Source organism: Oncorhynchus mykiss, chromosome 6, assembly GCF_057628025.1.
Source record: "Oncorhynchus mykiss isolate SJ-2025 chromosome 6, ASM5762802v1, whole genome shotgun sequence".
NCBI lineage: Eukaryota > Metazoa > Chordata > Actinopteri > Salmoniformes > Salmonidae > Oncorhynchus > Oncorhynchus mykiss.
Genome location: NC_143027.1, coordinates 30,798,492 through 30,820,198, shown reverse-complemented (window position 1 = coordinate 30,820,198; position 21,707 = coordinate 30,798,492). Strand labels below are relative to the sequence as shown.

The 21,707-nt window shown below is 43.5% G+C and overlaps 1 protein-coding gene across 6 annotated transcripts; it reads left to right on the top strand.

The window, feature by feature from the left end:
• Window positions 1-12: 12 nt before the first annotated feature.
• On the top strand, window positions 13-17,267 carry LOC110525717 (uncharacterized). Of its 6 annotated transcripts, none has more exons than XM_036979847.2 (30): window positions 364-738; window positions 879-967; window positions 1,656-1,716; window positions 1,834-1,956; window positions 2,290-2,940; window positions 3,118-3,246; window positions 3,389-3,484; window positions 3,574-3,681; window positions 3,792-3,873; window positions 3,976-4,081; window positions 4,292-4,366; window positions 4,488-4,580; window positions 4,676-4,788; window positions 4,965-5,091; window positions 5,213-5,338; window positions 5,428-5,541; window positions 5,657-5,878; window positions 6,085-6,147; window positions 6,260-6,355; window positions 6,436-6,537; window positions 6,623-6,805; window positions 7,081-7,212; window positions 7,578-7,810; window positions 7,962-8,088; window positions 9,812-9,895; window positions 10,133-10,344; window positions 10,521-10,547; window positions 11,435-11,510; window positions 12,835-13,077; window positions 15,863-17,267. In XM_036979847.2, the coding sequence occupies exons 1-30, from the start codon at window positions 492-494 to the stop codon at window positions 15,935-15,937; spliced, it is 4,215 nt and encodes a 1,404-aa protein (XP_036835742.2). In that variant the 5' UTR covers window positions 364-491; the 3' UTR covers window positions 15,938-17,267. The 6 variants fall into 6 exon arrangements, 5 of the variants coding, with proteins under 5 accessions (XP_090093752.1, XP_036835742.2, XP_036835743.2 ...); XM_036979848.2 differs by having other exon boundaries at window positions 4,289-4,366; window positions 5,431-5,541; XM_036979850.2 differs by having other exon boundaries at window positions 4,289-4,366.
• The last annotated feature ends 4,440 nt before the right edge of the window (window positions 17,268-21,707 follow it).

The window sequence follows — 21,707 nt, the reverse complement described above, 5'->3', positions numbered from 1 at the left end:
CTCCTGTCAATCAAGTCAAGCTGGAAATGAGTCTACGAACTTTGTTTCATACCATTCAGAAAGTAAGTGTTGAATTTATGGTTAAATTTAAACAATGAGAAGGAACAATTTACGCTGCTTATGTTTTAAAAATATGGGCTACCTGGCTGTGTAGTGTAAATGTGGAATGTAAAAGCTATCGAGAAATGTTGTATATGTCACATTATAGTCTTATTTGCGCACTATGCACACTGTTCAACCAAATGCACATATGCATGGACTTTTCATTAGAGTGCATGAATTCTAATGGAACCACCACCAAATCAACTCAGAGCTGGATGCTTTATCAGATGTGTTTTTTTAACATTCTTCAAACATTGGAATTTGTAATGCTGTTTCCAAATTGTAAGCCTACAGGACAGCTTTCCTACTCGGTCAGTGGAAGGAATTCCACAATCACTGTAAACTACAAAGTGTAGGTTTTCATGTGAGCTGGCCATAGTGCCACCAGAATGTATTGGCTTCTTTGTGAAAGGAAGCTCAGCAGCGTTAAGGCCCCCAGTCTAAGGCTCTGGGTCTCCAGAGCAACCCATGACCAACGACAACCCCCACTCACCACCACCGACATCACTTTGCTATTAGGTATTCGAGAATGTTGTGTCTGTATTTCTGAGTGTGTTTTACAGGAAATGGCCGATGGCAGTTTTGAAGGGGCAGAAAGAGATGCTGCAGAAGACACATATGAGCTTCTTTACACTGGTCAGATAATGTCCTATCTGGGACTATAGAGACTTCAGACTGAATTCCTCTACCTGTCTTTGTTCCTACTCATTCTCATTCCTTCTCTTCTCTCTGGACTAAACCGTTTCCTGTTCCCTATATACCCTCTGCTCACTCAGACCTGGATGAAGACAGCAATGCCCCTCTGCCACAGGATCACTGTGACCTCCTCCTAGATGCCATCGATGCCCAGCTGAGGCGCCTGCAGGTCAGTGTGCTGCAGCCACCCTTAGAGTTTCACAGGGTTCTAGACTCGTAATTGTATTTTTGTTTAGTTTGTCTTAAAGGCAGAGTGCAGTCAAAAATGTGATTTTCCTGTGTTTCCACACTGAGGTTGGAATAATATTGTGAAATTGTGAAAAATTATGACAATGCTTTTTTAGTGTAACAGCTTCTTTGTGAAAGCCTTAAAAGACTGCCTGAAAGACTGCCTGCCTGAAATTTCAGCCAGTTAAATTACAATAGATTACAATAGAGGAAGAGAGTTTCAAACCTCTTAGCCCAACAGCTAGTTTTCCCCTCCCCACTCAGACCACTCCTATTTTTATAGGCAAGTCAGTTAAGAACAAATTCTTATTTTCAATGACAGCCTAGGAACAGTGGGTTAACTGCCTGTTCAGGGGCAGAATGACAGCTCAGGGATTTGAACTTGCAACCTTTCGGTTACTAGTCCAATGCTCTAACCACTAGGCTACCCGCCGCCCCAGACAGTCCTAGCAAAATTCTTGCTTGAGAAATTGCTCTGCTTAGAAGACATTTTTGTTAATTTTTTACCATTTGTATTGAAATCACTCACAGTACTGAATAATTACCCATAAATGATTTGATATTGAGATAAAAACATCTGCATTGGACCATTAAAAGTTGTACCATTATGAGTAGCTAAATGTTCACAGGTGCAGAGCCATAGCAATGGCATTGAAGGTATCTCCAGAAAACATGATTGCCTCAATACAGGTATGTTGTTGTATGTAGTTTAATTTACTACATCACATCTTGAGTGATACTTTTTGTCTAATAGTAACTCTCTAGTGTTTTAATATCTCTATTGCTCTCATGCTCTGTTTATTATAGCTCATCTTAGCAGTAGCCAGTCTGTGAGCAGGGATACAGGACTGGGAAGTACCATCCCCACTAACGACACCCCCATCTCTTGTCTTGACGTGGTACGCTCTGAGACCAGGGACCTATCTTCAGGTGAGAATGTTACATGCAGTGTCCTCTTCAACTTGTCCCAATCCAGTCTTCACAGCCATTGTAACTTTATCCCTTTTAGAGTGTGAGGATTCTGGAATGATCAAGAATCATTTGCCAGAACTGAGCAACCAATACTATAGCATTACCATTAAGGAGGGAGCCCTCAGAAAAAGGACTACTGGATATTAGAACTCACTGTCCTTTACAGAGACTCTTCTACCCTGACCCTCACCCTACCCACATCACATGACCCAGCCTCTCTCCCCTTCACTGACCTGGACCTTGGTTTAGCCTGGATGTTTCTCACCCCTCTCCCCTCTGCTCTCCCCCCAGAGAAGAGCTCAGGAGAACGGGTGGACCCTGCCGATCAGGAGGAAGAGGAGCAGAGGATAGTTGAAGTGATGAAAGAGGAAGAGGAGGGTGTAGAGTCCCGGAAGGAGCAGTGTCACTGGAGGCTGGAGAGGCTGTTGGGGACTAATGCCTGTGGAGGAGGAGGGTTAGCAGGAGAGCTGTGCTCCCCTCCAGAAAGTGTCTGCACAGAGGACTTTGCCATGCGCTTCAGGGAGGAGATGGTGGTGAGGCTGCCAGACAGGACCAAACAGAGACTGGCCAGAGACTGGAGTAGCAACCTGGGACAGTCCTTTGGAGAGGAAGAGGCTGAAAGGACAGCATCAAAACAAGCAGGTGGTCTCACTGCTACTGGGGGAGAGGTTGTGGATCGAGGCATGGGTTATACAGAGCTTCCCCATCACATGGACAAGCAAGGCCAGGAGAGCCAGACTCATCACAGGCATGGCGAGAGGAGAACTAACTGGAGTGGAAACCTAGGGGCCAGTGAGAGCCACACAAGAGCACCACAGAGGCTTAGTGGTCTTAGCAGGAGTGAATGCTCTCTTCACTCTCTAGTGACTCCACCAGGGGGTGATAGACAGCTGTCAGTAGAGACATCTTCACAGTCCTTTGGGTTACCCCAGCCTGCCACAGGTGAGAGGGCTGACATCCTCCTGCAGTGGGTCTAGTGTCAGAGTTGGTGGTAGTCATCAGAGGGGAAAGGGGACAGTACTCATAGAAGTTAGTCTTATACTGTAAGGCCTCTCACTTATTATGTTCCTGCATTATAATACTGATGCTTCTGTCTGTTTCCACTGGTTCCTATGTCAGTGCCTGGTCCTCCCAGCACTAGCAGTGTTCGTACAGGGGTTCTCATTGAGGCCTGTTCCAGTCTGGAGCCTGAGGGAACCAAGGAGAACAGGCACCATGCTGCTAGAACCACCACCAGACACCTGGCAGGTACTCTACCACACAGAACATCTACTCCTTTAGCTCATACGCTCTCCCCTATGAATTAACATGGCTTCATGTTACGGATATTTGAAGCAAAAAAAGTCAGCTGTCTCTAACAGTAACTGCAGCCTCTTCGTGTCTCCCCCAGGAGTGCCTGTGTGGAATTTTGACACAGTGACCATAGACAGTGACCTGGACTCAGTACGCACAGAGAAGGTCTGGCAACACATCCACAGCAGGCCAGGTGAAAGGCAGGAGCTAGGGGCTATGAACACCATTCAGAAGGAAAATGAAGTAGTTCACATTATTAAGATCTGTCTTACGTCACCATAGGATACCTGTCAGCCATTCGGTCTGTCAGCCGCGTGGATGGTCTCGACACTGACCAGAGTGACTATGACACACCCACTCTGGAGCCAAGGAATCTCAAGTTTACTCCAGGTAAAACGTTCAGGACTAGGCGTGATTATTGAATGATATTATGCCACTAACTACACTATAACCCAATGTGAAAGTATATTTCTTTGTTTGTTTGTCCTGTGCTTGTGAAGCACTGATCGCTAGCAATGGAAATGTGACCAGTGACAGTCTACCTCTTCGTAAAGCACACAAAAGCAGAAGAGACACTCACAGGTAGCCTTCACTGAATCAACAAAATGATGTGACGTCAGTCTGCAATACAATCTGACTAGCCATTCTTTGTTTCATATCCTTCACTATTGTATCTGTCATCAGGTGTGGGCTCTCTGTGGATGATGATGATGAGGACACAGATGAGGGCTGTGTCCGCTGGAGGAGGAGACGTAGGCCTGACAAGGACACAGGGGGACATGTGTGTACGGTGAGAGCTGGCACAATAACCAACGATAACTCCTGTGGCAGACAGTGAGGCTTTATGTCCATTGACTCTTAGTTATGGGGAAAGCCATCTGTTGATTGATATGCTTGTTAACACTTGTTCGCTCCATGTGAGCAGTTATTCTCCAGCTGAGATGTGTAAAAACAGGCCTCCTGATACTTTGTCTCTCAAACCCCTGACTCCACTCAGCAGAGGCCTGGGGGTCGTCTGGAGGAGGTGAGGTCAGACTGGCTACAGATGGAGGAGGAGCTGGCTACCCTCAGACAGGTGAGATTCTACTCACTCTACGCACCTCTCCTGATATTTCCTGACGTTCAAGTATTATGCTAAGGATATGTGAGTTTTGTGTCTTGTTGTCTGTGTGTAGTTATCTTTGTTTGTGTTTTAGGACTGTGAGAAGGAGGAGAAGAGGCTGAGGATGAAGAGAGCTCAGCTGTGTGAGACTGAACTGTCCCTCACTGACCTTCTTCAGAAAAGAAAAGTACAAGACAATACCTTCCATATTGTGACTAGTTCCTTGACCTGTGAATCCATGACAACGGCTAACACTGAGATGTGCTGTGTTCTGTGTCCCAGCATGCCATGCAGGAGTGGGAGCAGCTGCGTGCGGGGGCAGAGCAGATGGAAAGGGAGGGGAGGAGTCTGGAGGCCAGCCTGAGAGACAGCAAGGCAGAAGCAGACAGCACCAGGTATCCACATAATCAACCCTGTTACTGCACTGTATCTCTTTAAACAGAATACAGTTTGCCAAAACAATACTATTAGGAACAGCTTGTACTGTCTACAATTCCTATTCTATACTCACCTCTATAATGTCCATTGCTGATTAGGCTGTATTCACAGTGATGTATTGAGTGTATTGTAGTTCTCAGCTGTGCCGGCTGCAGAGGCAGAGGGACTCCTGTTTGCAGAAGGTCAGGAATCTGAAGGAGGAGCTGGCTGCTCTATGTAAACACAGAACTGCCTTAACGGATGGGACCTGCATGGACAGGGTAACACGTGCTTTTTCTAGCCCGCTTGACACCCCCCCCTCCCCCCCTCTATTACATTCAAATGATTTAATTATTACCATTTCATGCCCTCTCCCCCCTACCTCCTCCCCCACTGTCTCAGAGAGTGACCAGTGTCAGTATGTCTGTCCTTGAGAGAGAGGAGTTGGACAGACAGCTGAACAGTGCCAAGACAGAGCTGTTTTCTGAGCAGCGGTGCTCTAGACTCAAACTGGACTCTATGCAAGAGGTACAGCATTAGACTGGTGCTCAGAACATATCACAGTGATAGTCACTGCTTTGAATGCGTTTGAATTAGTCTCTCTGCATGTGTGTCAGAAGTTGGACGAAGCTCACGAGGAGCTCCAGCGTGTAACAGAGGAGGAGAAGTTACTGAGGGATAGGTGTGCATGTCTGGAGGAGAAACACAGACTGAAACAGGAGGAGGAGGAGGTACCATCTACACCTGTCCACCTTATTATTACCCTTTATCATAACCACACCTCTGACCCTCTATCTGTATTAAGATCTCACAGTCTACCGCTCTCTCCCATCCTCTGTCTCGCAGGCAGTGGAGGTGCAGGGGTGTGAGCTACAGAAAGAGCTGGGGGAGAGTGAGAGCAGGGTGGAGAGGATAGTAGCCCAGAAGGAGCTGCAGCTGCTGGGGTTCCAGGAGGAGAGGAGTGCCTTGCAGGCAGAGAGAGATGGGCTCCAGGGGGAGCTCCGTAGCCTGAGGAAGCTGCACAGCATCTCCCTGAGAGAGACCCAGGAGCAGGCACTCACGCAGACGGTGTGTGGGCTGGGTAGTCCTTAGTACACAGTGTCGATGGATGAGTCAGCTTGACTGTGCGTGTGAATGTCCGAATTCCATCTTACAACAGCTCTCACCCATTATAAATGTGGGTAACTCACAGTGTGCATGATAGCGTGAAAGCATATGTAGTTAAATGTGTATGTGTGCAGTATGTAAGCGGTGGTTTTGTTTGTCTCCTTTAGCAGCGGGAGCTGGAGCAGCTGAAGAAAGAGTTGGCTTTGTCTCATGAGAAACACATCCAGCAGGTGAGAGGCTCCGTCAACTGGGTTTATTTAACATGAGCAAAGATCCCCATATTTCCTTTATGTGTTCTGTTGGATTCAAACATTTATGTTGTTCTTGCCGCTGTGTGTCCAGGCTCATATTCAAGCTGAAGAAGAGAAAACAGTATCTCTCAGAGAACAGGCCCTGTCTCACACACAGCACATTGAGTCCATACAGAGCTGCATCCAGGTCTGTATCTCAGGCTGTCCTGTCCTCTGAAAGAATCACACCATACTGGTCCTGGGTCAGTTTCACAGTTTCCTTTGCAGATGAAGGAGAAGGAGTGGTGGAAGCTGAGGGAGGCTCTTAAGGAGCAGAAGGAGGTGATGAGGAGGCGAGAGGAGGAGCTGTGTGCGGAAGCTCGGGAGATGGTATATACTCCTACTTCCTCTGTCTCCTTTTCTGTCAGATGTAATGTAAAACAAATGTGATAACAGTACCTGTTCTCTACCTTAGATGCACGGCACCATAGAGCGTGAGAGGAAGAAATGGGCGGCAGAGAAAGAAGCGGCTCTACAGTTGCAGTGTGGGATACTGGAGGAGCAAGGCCGGGAGGCTCTGGAGAGAATGAGGGGAGAGACTGAGAGAGAGAAGAGGAATGCCTTGGCTCTTCAAAGCAAAGTGGTAGAACTGAGGACAGTAAGCAGAACCAAGATAGGGCGGGAGGTAGCCTAGCAGTTAGAGTGATGGGCCAGTAACCGACAGGTTGTAGTTCGAATACCCGAGCCAACAAGGTGAAAAAGGCACTTAACCCTAATTGCTCCAGGGTCACTGTTGATAGTGGCAGACCCTGGCCATGACCCCTCTCCGATGGTGTCTCAGGGGGAGTTGAGATATGCAAAACTACACATTTCCAATTCATACTTGAACATGTGTGAAATAGAGATGTCATTCCTCTCTCCCTCCCCTCTCAGAAAGTGCAGGAGTTGGAAAGTGAGGGCCTTGTGCAGCAGAGTGAGCAGGCGTCTGCTCTCGCTGCAATGCGTAGGTCCCTGAGAGAGAAGCACCAGGTTGAGCTACAGAGACTGCGCAGGCACATGGAACAGGTGATGACAAGCGACCACCTTACAAACTAACATCTGGAGACGACTACATACAGTGTATAGTTTACAGCAGTGGCGCAACTTTGGTTTTAGAAGTGGGGGGAACATAATTCTTCTTATTATTATTTGTATTTGTTTTATCCGGTCAGATAAACACAGATAAGCCTACCAGACCGCTCGGAGGCGTTTGCATGGTCCTAAAGCACACCGTTGCCTTGTTGTTTATCACATTCCAATGATAAAACTGGGGGAGACAAAAATGCAATATCAGAATGTGGGGGACATGTCCCCCCCACCCCCAGTGAAAGTTTCACCCCTGGTTTCCAGTGTATGGTTGACATGGTGAACTGACTGGGCTGTGGTCGTAGGAGGGCGAGAGGGAATCGTTGAGGCTGGAGCAGGTTGTCCAACAAGCAGAGGAGGAGGCTGGTAGACTGCAGGTGCTGCTGGGGGAGAGGGAGCACATCCACAAGCAGGCCACAGCCAGGCTGGAGCAGCAGCACAGACACTGGGCCCAGGAGATGGGGGCAGAGTGTCAGCATCTTCAGCACCTGCTGGAACACAGTGGGGCCGTAGGGAGCTCCCTTCAGCTCCCACACAGGTAATCTCACACAGACACAAACACACACACTCATATTCTCTCTCATACACATACAGAAGCACACATTTCATTATCAGCATATGCATTTGGATATAATACTGTGTATTCTAATATTTTGGTGTTGGGGCTTTATATTGGTGCTGTGCTGCAGTCCTACGGTGGCCCAGGCAGTCCAAACCCTGCAGGTCCTCAGAGAGCAGTTGCAGCAGTCAATCAGTCAACTACAGCAGGAGCTTGACTTACAGAGACGCAGCACTCAGCAGCTGAGCCGGGACAAAGTGTGTTCAGGACAAACTCACTAAAATACACACACATGCACACAGATACAGTACATACAGTGGGGCAAAAAAGTATTTAGTCAGCCACCAATTGTGCAAGTTCTCCCACTCCCAAGATGAGAGAGGCCTGTAATTTTCATCATAGGTACACTTCAACTATGACAGACAAAATGAGAAAAAAAAATCCAGAAAATCACATTGTAGGATTTTTTTAATTTATTTGCAAATTATGGTGGAAAATAAGTATTTGGTCACCTACAAACAAGCAAGATTTCTGGCTCTCACAGACCTGTAACTTCTTCTTTAAGAGGCTCCTCTGTCCTCCACTCGTTACCTGTATTAATGGCACCTGTTTGAACTTGTTATCAGTATAAAAGACACCTGTCCACAACCTCAAACAGTCACACTCCAAACTCCACTATGGCCAAGAGCAAAGAGCTGTCAAAGGACACCAGAAACACAATTGTAGACCTGCACCAGGCAGGAAAGACTGAATCTGCAATAGATAAGCAGCTTGATTTGAAGAAATCAACTGTGGGAGCAATTATTAGGAAATGGAAGACATACAAGACCACTGATAATCTCCCTCGATCTGGGGCTCCACGCAAGATCTCACCCCGTGGGGTCAAAATGATCACAAGAACGGTAAGCAAAAATCCCAGAACCACACGGGGGGACCTAGTGAATGACCTGCAGAGAGCTGGGACCAAAGTAACAAAGCCTACCATCAGTAACACACTACGCTGCCAGGGACTCAAATCCTGCAGTGCCAGACGTGTCCCCCTGCTTAAGCCAGTACATGTCCAGGCCCGTCTGACGTTTGCTAGAGAGCATTTGAATGATCCAGAAGAAGATTGGGAGAATGTCATTAGTCAGATGAATCCAAAATATAACTTTTTGGTAAAAACTCAACTCGTCGTGTTTGGAGGACAAAGAATGTTGAGTTGCATCCAAAGAACACCATACCTACTGTGAAGCATGGGGGTGGAAACATCATGCTTTGGGGCTGTTTTTCTGCAAAGGGACCAGGACGACTGATCCGTGTAAAGGAAAGAATGAATGGGGCCATGTATAGTGAGATTTTGATTGAAAACCTCCTTCCATCAGCAAGGGCATTGAAGATGAAACGTGGCTGGGTCTTTCAGCATGACAATGATCCCAAACACACCACCCGGGCAACGAAGGAGTGGCTTCGTAAGGTGCATTTCAAGGTCCTGGAATGGCCTAGCCAGTCTCCAGATCTCAACCCCATAGAAAATCTTTGGAGGGAGTTGAAAGTCTGTGTTGCCCAGCAATAGCCCCAAAACATCACTGCTCTAGAGGAGATATGCATGGAGGAATGGGCCAAAATACCAGCAACAGTGTGTGAAAACCTTATGAATACTTACAGAAAACGTTTAACCTCTGTCATTGCCAACAAAGGGTATATAACAAAGTATTGAGATAAACTTTTGTTATTGACCAAATACTTATTTTCCACCATCATTTGTAAATAAATTCATTAAAAATCCTACAATGTGATTTTCTGGATTTTTTTTTCTCATTTTGTCTGTCATAGTTGAAGTGTACCTATGATGAAAATTACAGGCCTCTCTCGTCTTTTTAAGTGGGAGAACTTGCACAATTGGTGGCTGACTAAATACTTTTTTGCCCCACTGTACAAACATGCTTACACTTATGTTGCGTTACACATGCTGGTAAGAATCACATTTGTGTGCTTTAGGAGCGGGAGTTCCGTATTCAGAGGGAACAGATGGAGACGGAGAGACAGCAGGCTCTGGACTCACTGAAGGAGACACTCATTCAGGTATGGATCTCACTGTCTTTGTGTGACACACACACACACACACACACACACACACACACACACACACACACACACACACACACACACACACACACACACACACACACACACACACACACACACACACACACACACACACACACACACACACACACACACACACACACACACACACACACACACACACACACACACACACACACACACAGAGTGTACAGTCATATATTAACGCTGCAGGAGCACATTGAGGAGCTGAGCGATCTGCAGCAGGCCCAGGTGCGGGAGGAAGGAGACGAGACAGGAGGTTTGGCTGCGTCCCTGCGCAGGCAGCTGCAGGCCAAAGACCAGGAACTGCGCCGGGTGCAGAGGAGCATGGGACAGTGGAAGGAGCAGACCACTGCACGCCTGGCACGCAAGTTTGAGGAGGAGTTGACAGCCGAACTGGAGAGGTGTGTAGCGTACAATCCCACACTATTTACACAGGGTAGACTTTTAAAACTCACTTTTGGCCTTCATCCTTATTTTCTTCTGATGAAGATGTGCAGGCTTTGAAAAGGTTGTATCATTAACTGACTTTGGGAAGTGTTCTGTTGTGTTCAGTGTTTTCACTTTTGCCAACCAACAGGTGCAAGGCAAAGTTGTTAAAGGGGAGGTAACTGACTTTACCATTTTGAGACAGCATGTCTAGAGACTAAGCCTAGAGTCTAACTCACTAACTAGCAGTCCCATTCTTCTTACAAATCATCATAATCATCATCATCTCAGGGGGGGTTGAGATATGTAGAGCAGTTCTGTTCAGTAGTTTGTACACTGTAGAGCAGTTCTGTTCAGTAGTTTGTACACTGTAGAGCAGTTCTGTTCAGTAGTTTGTACACTGTAGAGCAGTTCTGTTCAGTAGTTTGTACACTGTAGAGTAGTTTTGTTCAGTAGTTTGTACACTGTAGAGCAGTTCTGTTCAGTAGTTTGTACACTGTAGAGCAGTTCTGTTCAGTAGTTTGTACACTGTAGAGCAGTTCTGTTCAGTAGTTTGTACACTGTAGAGCAGTTTTGTTCAGTAGTTTGTACACTGTAGAGCAGTTCTGTTCAGTAGTTTGTACACTGTAGAGCAGTTCTGTTCAGTAGTTTGTACACTGTAGAGCAGTTCTGTTCAGTAGTTTGTACACTGTAGAGTAGTTATGTTCAGTAGTTTGTACACTGTAGAGCAGTTCTGTTCAGTAGTTTGTACACTGTAGAGCACTTCTGTTCAGTAGTTTGTACACTGTAGAGCAGTTCTGTTCAGTAGTTTGTACACTGTAGAGCAGTTCTGTTCAGTAGTTTGTACACTGTAGAGCAGTTCTGTTCAGTAGTTTGTACACTGTAGAGCACTTCTGTTCAGTAGTTTGTACACTGTAGAGCAGTTCTGTTCAGTAGTTTGTACACTGTTAGCACTAATATGTTTATACAGTGTCATTAACCATCAAAGTTGCACATTAGTTATGCTCTGTCAGGAGAAGGTATTTCCTACAGACTATATAATATCTGGGTATGTTTGTGTTGCAGAAAGGCACCTAAGGCACAAGAGGAGAAGCAGAGGAAGCTGGAGAAACTGGAAGGGGAGATGAGACGCATTACTGGGGTAACCATCACCATATAAAACCTGCGGGAGCCTGAGCATGAAGCTACTCCAACAAGTTTTTTTTGTGCTTAGTTTACTGGTTGCTGGTCAAGGCTGGGGTTAACAGAATGTGCAGTTAAAGTTAGGGTTAGTACGGTAGGGCAAAAAGCGTGACATTTTTATTATACTGATTGATTCATTTAAGGCCTAGATTCAATCAGATCAAGCATAGCTGATGTTTTGGCAGATTGAGGTGTCAAATCGGTAAGCGGCTGCTCATGGTCATTGTCACGAAGCCACACCCGTCCCACTCGCGTTAGAAGTTCAGAACGAGCGTGTGGGCTATATAGAAATAATGACGCTCAAATTGAGAATCATTAAACAAAATAATGAGGATTTCTATCGGCCTAATCAAGGTGTAGGTCACACAATCCAGTGTTCGAACTTGTAAACACGGCTGCGTGGGATTCCTACTAATGTGAATCAGTGGCAATGTCCTCTATAGGTATAACGCCGGGATCCGCTTGTATATTTCACAGGTCAACCTCAGATACGGTCAAAACGCTAGCTATGTGGGTGTTGGCTAACGCAAATCTGATTGAATCTAGCCCTAAATTAGATAAACATTATTTTGAGTTGTAATAAATTATTTTGAGTTGATGGAATTATTATTTTTGATTTGGGTAAATGTATTCTTGTGAGTTGGATTAAATTATTATTAAATTAATCAATCAGTTTATTCCAAAATAATAACTACACAAATCAAAATAATTTCATCCAATTCAAATGACCAAACTCGAATTAATCAATATCCCTAACCCTAGAAATAACCCTAACCCTAGAAATAACCCTAACCCTAGAAATAACCCTAACCCTAGAAATAACCCTAACCCTAAAAAATAACCCTAGCCCTAGAAATAACCCTAACCCTAGAAATAACCCTAACCCTAGAAATAACCCTAACCATAGAAATAACCCTAACCCTAGAAATAACCCTAACCCTAGAAATAACCCTAACCCTAGAAATAACCCTAACCCTAGAAATAACCATAACCCTAGAAATAGCCCTAACCATAAACTTAACCTTACCTTCATGTTCACACCCCTCCGAATTGGAATGCAATTCTCATCAAATGAATGGGAAGTCTGAAATACTGGACAAATGTAAATAAGTCAGGACATCAGAAAGGGGCTGAAATACAGTACTGCCCTGAGAAGAATTTGACATCTGGTAACCATAGAGACTACTTTAGGGCCTAGATTGAATTTATCCTTCTCTTCTCCTTTGTCTGTCTCTAATCCCCAACCGTTTACTCTCCTCTCCCATCTCCCTGTCTCCTGTTAGGAATGCACTGACTCTGGAGCTCAGCAATCAGCCTCCTCTCCCTCACTCCACATTGGGGAAGCCCCTACCTCCCCCGGGTCCTCAGACCTGGCCTCCTTCAAGCTACTGCGTCACCTACAGAGCCGGGTCAAACAGCTCCGTGCTGAGAACCAGGCCCATGCCCATGCCTGCAGCCCCTCTCAATTGGGCAGGACCCCTCTAGGCAGGGCCCCAATGGAGCTGGCTGGTTCCTACCTGGAGACGGTGAGTTCCATCTGCCAATTGAGTGGGCAGGCAATGACATCCTCTGTCCTACTAATAGTAATAACTTAGTATTTGGGGTCCTGATTTAAATGAAGTGCTACTTACAAAGGCATACATAAAGCATTCATAAAGACTTCATAAACACTACATAAATGGGTCACGGATTATCTATGATTATCTATCTATGTCATGCTCTGTAAAGGATTCATAAATGTGGCATAACCACCAATGGCAAATGTGACATAAACCAGTGCTTATTAAAAGCTTTATAAATAATATTAAATTGAGGCTTCACAAAGCATCTCCAACCTTGTCATGTCATACTCTAAAACATGTCTAGGAGGGCCCAACCTCTTTCCCTCTTGGGTGTGTAGCCAAACCCTCCTCAAAATGCTATGCTGCAGGATGACACATGCTCCATAAAGTGCAGTCATGGTAGTCCCATTACACCAGACACAACTTACTTTGATGAAATCCCCCAACATAAGGAATGGAAAGTGGCTTTCTCCTGGAACCAAGTTACATCTTCCTCAGTACACAAACATGCACAGTCACACACAACAATATAACTTGAGCCATGCTGTGCGCTGCTGGACTCAGTCAGGTCTTTGTCACATTCACCCTCTCCCGCTGAAAGATCAACCACAGAGAGTCCAGGTTGTATTCAAGGGCTAGATTCTATCAGATCTGGGCTAGCTGACATCTGGTTGTTTTGGCGGTGTCGGAGGTGGAATTGCGTTTGCGTTAGAGCTGTCAAATCCACAAGCTGCTCCCTGTATTATACCTAAAGCGGACCTTGCCATTGGCTGCACAGTCGAATTAAGATAAATCCCCTGCAGTCTTGTTTACAAGTTTGAAAACTGGAATGTGAGATCTACACCTCGATTAGACTGATCCTCATTATTTAGGGCGACAGGTAGCCTAGCGGTTATGGTATTGGGCCAGTAAGTGAGAAATCTGTGAAAAGTCTTTCGATGTGCCCTTGGCAAGGCACTTAACCCTGATTTGCTCCAGGAGCTCTGTACTACTATGGGTAACCCTGTAAAACAACACCTTTCAATGCATCTATCTGGTGTGTGACAATTCGTTTTTTTATTTCCTCGTTATTTTGTTTAATGATTTTCAATTGGAGTATTATTAGTTTTGTATAGTCTATACTTTCCCGTTCTGAACTTAACGCGAGTGGGACGGGTGTGACGGGTGTGGCTTTGTGACAATGACGAGCAGTCGCTCTAACACAGTTACACTTCCGACACAGCCAAAACACTGTCTGCTATCGCGGGTCAGTGCTTCATCTGATTTGAAATTAGGCCTAAGCCCTGGTCTCATGGGAACAGAAAAGGAACACCTGGTTGTTATCCCAAACTTGGCTCTGACACACACACACTTTGCTGGTCCATCAACCCATCAAAATACCCCTCACTCCCTGTGGCCTGTGGATCATGAGAGAACCTTTGTAAAAGGGCAGAATGTTTGTAACATATTTATTGACACTCAGAGATCGTCAGCAGGCTAAATTCAGCCTATGGACGATTTTAATTCTGTTACTCAGAACACATACAGTGCTGTGAAAAAAGTACAACTCAGCAACATTTGTGGCTTTTCAAGCATGAACTGCTTGTTTCAAGTCATGCCAAAACATCTCAATTGGAATTAGGTCTAGACTTCCAAAGCATCACATTTGTTGCTTTTTAGCCATTTTCATGTAGACTTGATTGTGGATCATTGTCTTGCTGCACGACACAGCAATGTTTCAGCTCACAGACGGATGGCCTGACATTCTCCTGTATAATTTTCTGATAGAGCAGAATTCTTGGTTCATTCTATTAAGGCAAGTTGTCCAGGTCCTGAGTCAGAAAAGGTTTCCAAACCATCACACTACCACCACCATGCTTGACCGTTGGTATGAGGTTCTTACTGTGGAGTGCAGTGTTTGGTTTTCGCCAGATATAATGGGACCCATCTCATCCAAAAAGTTATACTTTTGTCTCATCTGTCCAAAGAATTTTTTTTCAAAAGTCTTGATGATCATCTTTCTTCCAGGTGCTTTTTGGCAAACATGAGTCCACATTTTAGATGAGATGTATCGCATTATGTCTGTACATAAAGTACAGCCTCTTTATATCATAAGAGGCTGTACTTACTTTGAAGTCAGACACCTATATAAGGCTCAATGTCGTAAACATTGTTAGGCCGCCCATCGTAGAAACATTTTACGAGTATAACATGACAAGGCTATAGGTCTATAATCTATAGATCGTCTCATCTAGCTTTGTGAAGCCTTTATTAAGCAGTGCTTATGTCACTCTTTAAAAAGCACTGGTTTATGTCACATTTGACAAAGTGGGATATGTCACATTTGACAAAGTGGGTTATGTCACATTTGCCAAAGTGGGATATGTCACATTTGACAAAGTGGGTTATGTCACATTTGATAAAGTGGGTTATGTCACATTTGCCATGGGTTGTTATGCCACACAGTTATGCCACATTTATGAATCCTTTATAGAGCATGACATACGGTATTTTTTCTTAAAAAAAATTAAAAGAATCTAAGTGACCCCAAACTTTTGAACGGTAGTAAATGTTTACTTTTACTCAAGTATGATAACTGTGTACTTTTTCCATCACTGTGTAAAACATCCTTCAGTGTATCGTTGTGTTGGCATGGTTTATGATGTGTCACTAAGGAGAAACAATGTGTGTGGTGGGTGACATTTTTGAAAAGTTGAAAGTATTCTCTGGAGTAATAGGTATATTCTATCTGTAATTCTTATGCAATCAGATCACACCATCCCAGGAATGCACTCAGTTTTGGAGTCGTTCCCGTTCCAGGACAGTACAGGGTGAAGGATTGTGAGCTTTGCCAGATGACGTGTGTGTGTTTGTAAAATGAATTACTGGAGGACAGCAATCTCAAATCATTTCAAGGTACTCCTGAAAAGGATGACACTACATGATCAGGGTAAATGGCCTCAAGGTCAAAATGGGTTAAGTTGGCATTCTTCTTCTGCCTTTGGAGGAATTAAGTCTTACTGCTAGGCTAAAGGTTGGGGACTGAGTGAATGTTTGATGAACCAACTGACATGTCTGCATAGTGCCTATTCCGGAGCTGTGACTCTTTAGGCAGTGGGATCAAGCTGAAATTAGGACCATTTGAAGAAGAAAGTAATCTTGCGTCAGTTTCTTTCTATGTTGCAACAGAGCTATTGTAAGTATTATGCTCAATGTACACTCACAGGACAGTTTATTGGGTGCACCTATTTAGTACAGGGTCGGACCCCCCTTTGCCTCCAGAACAGCCTGGATTCTTTGGGGCAAGTTGGAAACGTTCCACAGGTATGTTGGTCCATGCTGAAGCAATGGTGTCATGCAGTTGCTGTAGATTGAACGGCTTTACCATTGACAGCAGGCAGGATGGGTCCATGGACTCATGCTACTTATGCCAAATCCTGACTCTGCCATCAGCATGACGCAACAGGAACCAGGATTTGTTGGACTAGGTGATGCTTTCCACTTCTCAGTTGTCCAGTGTTGGTGATCGTGTGTCCACTGGAGAGGTTTCTTCTTGTTTTTAGCTGTTAGGAGTGGAACCTGGTGTGGTCGTCTGCTGCAAAAGCCCACCTGTGAAAATGATCAACAAGTTCTGAGTTCCGAGATGCCGTTCTGCACACCACTGTTGTACTGCGACATTATTTGTCTGTTTGTGGCCCACCTGTTAGCATGCACAATTCTTGCCATTCTCCTTCGACCTCTCATCAACGATCTGTTTTCGCCCACAGGGCTGCCACTGACTGGTTGTTTATTGTTTGTCGCACCATTCTTGGTAAACCCTAGACACTGTCGTGCCTGAATAGCCCGGGAGGGTGGCCGTTTCTGAGATACTGGATCGTCCTGGCACGGACAATCATACCACGCTCCAAGTCGCTTATGTCACTGTTTTTTCCCCATTCTACCATTCAAATGAACAGTAACTGAATGCCTTGATGCATGTCTGCCTGCTTTATATACCAATCCACAGCCACGTGATCCATTTTTGTGAACGGGGTGGTGTACCTAATAAACTGGCTAGTGAGTGTACACTATTTTGTTAGGACCTGGAATAAACTTTAACTATTTAACATCTGTGATGTTTTCATACTGTATGTACTGTTGTCCCTTTGGCATTAAAACATTGTACATGAACACCATAAGCAATAAATAATTTATTTAGAAACAGATAAAGTTAAACTAGCCACTCAACTAGCCAATGTTTCTGTTAAGGTGCATATGAGAGGATACAATCAAAGTGTACAATGATGGTGAATTTTAGTACATTCATTATTTTTCACATTATTGTAGGAAGACCAACTTTATTCTTGAATGCGGAAACAAGGACCAAACCACCTTTAAACAGTAACCGTTCTTAAAAACATAACCCAACTGGGGCTAAAAGATGAGTATAAAACTTTCATACTGACATTATCGGAGCTCAATGCCCGTTCTTCCCTTTGAATAAAGTCGAATGAATGACATCCTTGTCCTTTGTAAACCAATGCATTGGCTAAGCACAGATCATATTTACTTGCATTTAATGTAACTACAACAAAACAGAGACTTCTCCAAATAGACTAAGCAGTCTGCTATGAAACAGTTGTTACATTAGAGTTAGAACATAAGGTACTAGACAATTCCCAAACATCAGAAACGCTTGACGTGTGTTGCCACTGGTCTTAAAGCTTCAACATAGACATTTCATTTAAGGGATAGTTCAGGATTTTGGCAATTAAGCTCTTTATCTACTTTCATGCTAGCTGATCCAAAAGACTTCCAGTCTTTGCGCTAACGCTAGTTAGCATTGGCTCGTGAAACTACCTCTAACTTCCTTCATACTGGACGCAGACATAGAAATGGTATCCACGAGTTCATCTGAAGTAGATAAAGATCTTCTTTGCCAAAATCACAAACGATCCCTTTAAAAGGTGCCTTCAGAAAATTACTGTGGCTTTGTGGTCCTTGCTATAATTTTTCCAATTACATATTTTCCTGGATCATAGTAGACAAAGTGGTACTGCAAGATTTAGGTCCTTTTTCTAATTACCCAGAGTTAGATTTTTAAGTCTCTGCATGCAGTTTGGAGTTCATTAAAGTTAGCATATCATTAGCTTAGCACAATTGCTGTAAGTCTGCAGGTACAGTAGCCAACTCCTCTTAAATACAGGGAAATAGACCTAGCTACTCCAAAGCTGGGTGTTTGGTAATTTATAGCTTTACAACATTTAATCAATATTTTTATGAATTTATGAATTTGACTGATAATCATAAGAAACGAGGTTCGCTTCCTCATTCTGTCCCGTTGTCACATAGATGACAACGTTGTATCTGTCTCAATGGTGCTGCCCGTACACTCAGACGACATAATGGGACAGATACAACGTTATCTCTATACATCTTTGTGCGACAACGGGACAGAATGAGGAAATGGATAGAATATTGTTTCTAATTATCAATAAATACATTTAATTTAAGGGATAGTTCAGGATTTTGGCAATGAAGCTCTTTATCTACTTTCATGCTAGCCTCATTCATTTGTAAAATATTGATGACCATTTATAGCTTTGTAAGACTATACAGTGCCTTCAGAAAGTATTCATAACTCTTGACATTCCACATTTTGTTGTGTTACAGCAGAATTACATTTAAATTGATTTGTGTTCCTGTTAGAGGAATTCAATTCCAATATGTTCATTAACCAACTCAATTATAACAAAGCAAAACACTTTGTCAGTTTCTAAGAATTTGTAAGGTTCTTATTTGCAGAAAATAGACAACGATCAAGTCTCAATATTAATCAATAGTGTTTATTCCCAAGAGCTCTAACCATCATTTCATGTACATTGGTTTATATACCTCTCATTTCGTCATAAATGTCCCTCCTCCTCCAAGACAATGACAAAGCTGCTTTTTAATTCCATTCCAACACATACACATTGCTTATCTTATGTTACCATATGTTACACAATCTACTGCACGCCCAACGGTTTCTCCCCTCCCTGGTTGGGGACCAGACATATTTCCTGTTGTTAGTTTCACTGTGATCACGAGTTGTCTGTTGACCCTTCCTCTTGGCCTATGAACCAACATATTCTTCCACCGACAGCATATAAATCTGTAAGTTATAACTCTTCACCAAATGTATACATTATTTAGTCATTATTGATAAAGATCCTTCAACAGTTCCTCACCCATCTACACACAATACCCCGTAATGACAAAGTGAAAACATGTTTTTCAAAATTTTTGCAAATTAATTCTCTACGAGCATTGTACATCTGGGTATTTGTGCAATATTTGCATATTATTATTTTTTAAATTCTTCAAACTGATTTAAGTCCAAACTGTAACTAGGCCACTCAGGAATATTCAAGGTCGTCTTGGTAAGCAACTTGTGTATATTTTTTTTGTGTTTTAGGTTATTATCCTGCTGAAAGGTGAATTTGTCTCCCAGTGTCTATTAGAAAGCAGACTGAACCAAGTTTTCCTCTAGAATTGTGCCTGTGCTTAGCTCTATTCCGTTTCTTTTATCCTAAAAAAATCCCTAGTCCTTGCGGATGACAAGCATTCCCATAACATGATGCAGCCACCACCATGCTTGAAAAGAGTGGTAAGAGGAACAACCTAAAGAGGATTTGCCCCAAACATAACACTTTGTATTCAGGATATAATGTTCATTTCTTTACCACATTTTTTTTGTTGCAGTTTTCCTTTAGTGCTTTATTGCAAACAGGATGCACATTTTGGAATATTTGTGTTGTGTACAGGCTTCCTTCTTTTCACTCTGTCATTTAGGTTAGTATTGTGGAGTAACTACAATGCTGTTGATCTATCCTCAGTTTTCTCCTATCACAGCCATTAAACTGTTTTAAAATCACCATTGGCCTCATGATGAAATCCCTGAGCGGTTTCCTTCCTATCCGGAACCTGAGTTAGGAAGGACCCCTGTATCTTTTTGGTGACTGGGTGTATTGATACACCATCCAAAGTGTAATGAATAACTTCACCATGCTCAAAGGGATATTCAATGTCTGCTTTTTAATTTTTTACCAATCTACCGATAGGTGCCCTTCATTGGAATCTTTGTTTGAAATTCACTGCTCGACTGAGGGTCCTTACAGATAATTCTATGAGTGGGGTACAGAAATTACGTAGTCATTCAAAAATGATGTAAACACTATGATTACACATAGAGTCCATGCAACTTATGTGACATTTTACTCTTGAATTTATTTAGGCTATCCATAACCAAGCGATTGAATACTTATTGACTAAGCTTTGAATTTTTGTAATAATTTGTAAAAGTTTTTAAAAATATATATATAATTCCACTTTGACATGATAGGTAGGGTATTATGTGTAGGCCAGTGATACAAAATCTCAATTGAATCCATTTTCCATTCAGGCTATATCACAATAAAATGTGGAAAAAGTAAAGGGGTGTGAATCATTTCTGAAGGCACTGAAAATGACCAACATCACCCAACTTTAGAGTAGTTAGAAGGTCTATTTCCCTGCTGTTGTGAGGAGCTGGCTACTGTACTACCTGGAGCAGAATATGTGAGCTGAGGTGTGCAGTCACTCTGGCACTCCTATATTATTTTTATTATTTCAAGGCTATAGCCTACAAAGAAATACATTGTGAAGCATTTGCGAGTGCAACACTAGGCTGGTAGGGACATAAAGCGCTCAGTATTTCATTGTATTAAATCATTATAGCCATTAAATTGTACATATTGGCTGTGACTTACTTAGAATGAAATACAAATTAAATAAAAATGCCTTATTAGACTCAGTGCCTTTGAATTCATTTTTAGAAACAAGAGATTGGCCAGTTTGTGGCTTCAGGCTCATGCGATAGTGCCTGGAGAGCAGGCCAGCAGCGGAGAATATCCTCCCCGCGGTTGCAGAGCCACTGGGATGCTAAACACCCTTTTGGCCACTCTTGCCAGGCTGGGCAGAGATGTATCTATTTTTTTATATATAGGTAGGCCTAAAGGTTCAGGCAAAATAACCCAGTCAAAACAGAAAGCTCCTTGAAAGCGGGAATATGTCAGGCCTATTGGACCAAAATCAACGATGGCCTATTGTATAGATAATATATTTTTTTTTACAAAACATTTAAGAGATCAGATTTTTGGTTTATAAATACTTTTCTACAATGACACACTTTGCCAGCTACCCACCTCATTCCTTTCTGTTAGCATGTGCACATAGTAAGTACACCATCATGCTTTTGGGATACGTGTCTTTTCAGATTCCACAATGACTCTTTAGTTGAGGACACTACATCACTGCACTCCCTTTCCTGCTCCTCATCTTTGTAAGTCACCTTGATTTTGCACCTGTGTGTTTTATCAGTTTCTTTATGAAAGTATTTAGTGAACTCCATGACAGTAGCTAAAGCAAGGGTATATAGCAGCACACAAGTAGCCTACAAATGCATGCTGGGCCAGGCATGTCCTGAGCTCGTGAAGTGAGCGCTATTGGAGCGAGAAGGCTGATGCTCCAGCCTTTGGGAATCTTGCTCTATGCTCCAGTCAAATGGGCACGGTCAGCTCCTCACCCCACTCAAGCTCCGCTCACATACTCTGACC

Coding starts and splice junctions, on each gene's coding strand:
- LOC110525717 (XM_036979850.2), top strand. CDS start 492: ATGTATTGGCTTCTTTGTGAAAGGAAGCTCAGCAGCGTTAAGGCCCCC. Junction 3,874..3,975: donor AGCAGAAGAGACACTCACAG/GTAGCCTTCACT, acceptor ATCTGTCATCAG/GTGTGGGCTCTCTGTGGATG. Junction 7,213..7,577: donor TGCGCAGGCACATGGAACAG/GTGATGACAAGC, acceptor CTGTGGTCGTAG/GAGGGCGAGAGGGAATCGTT.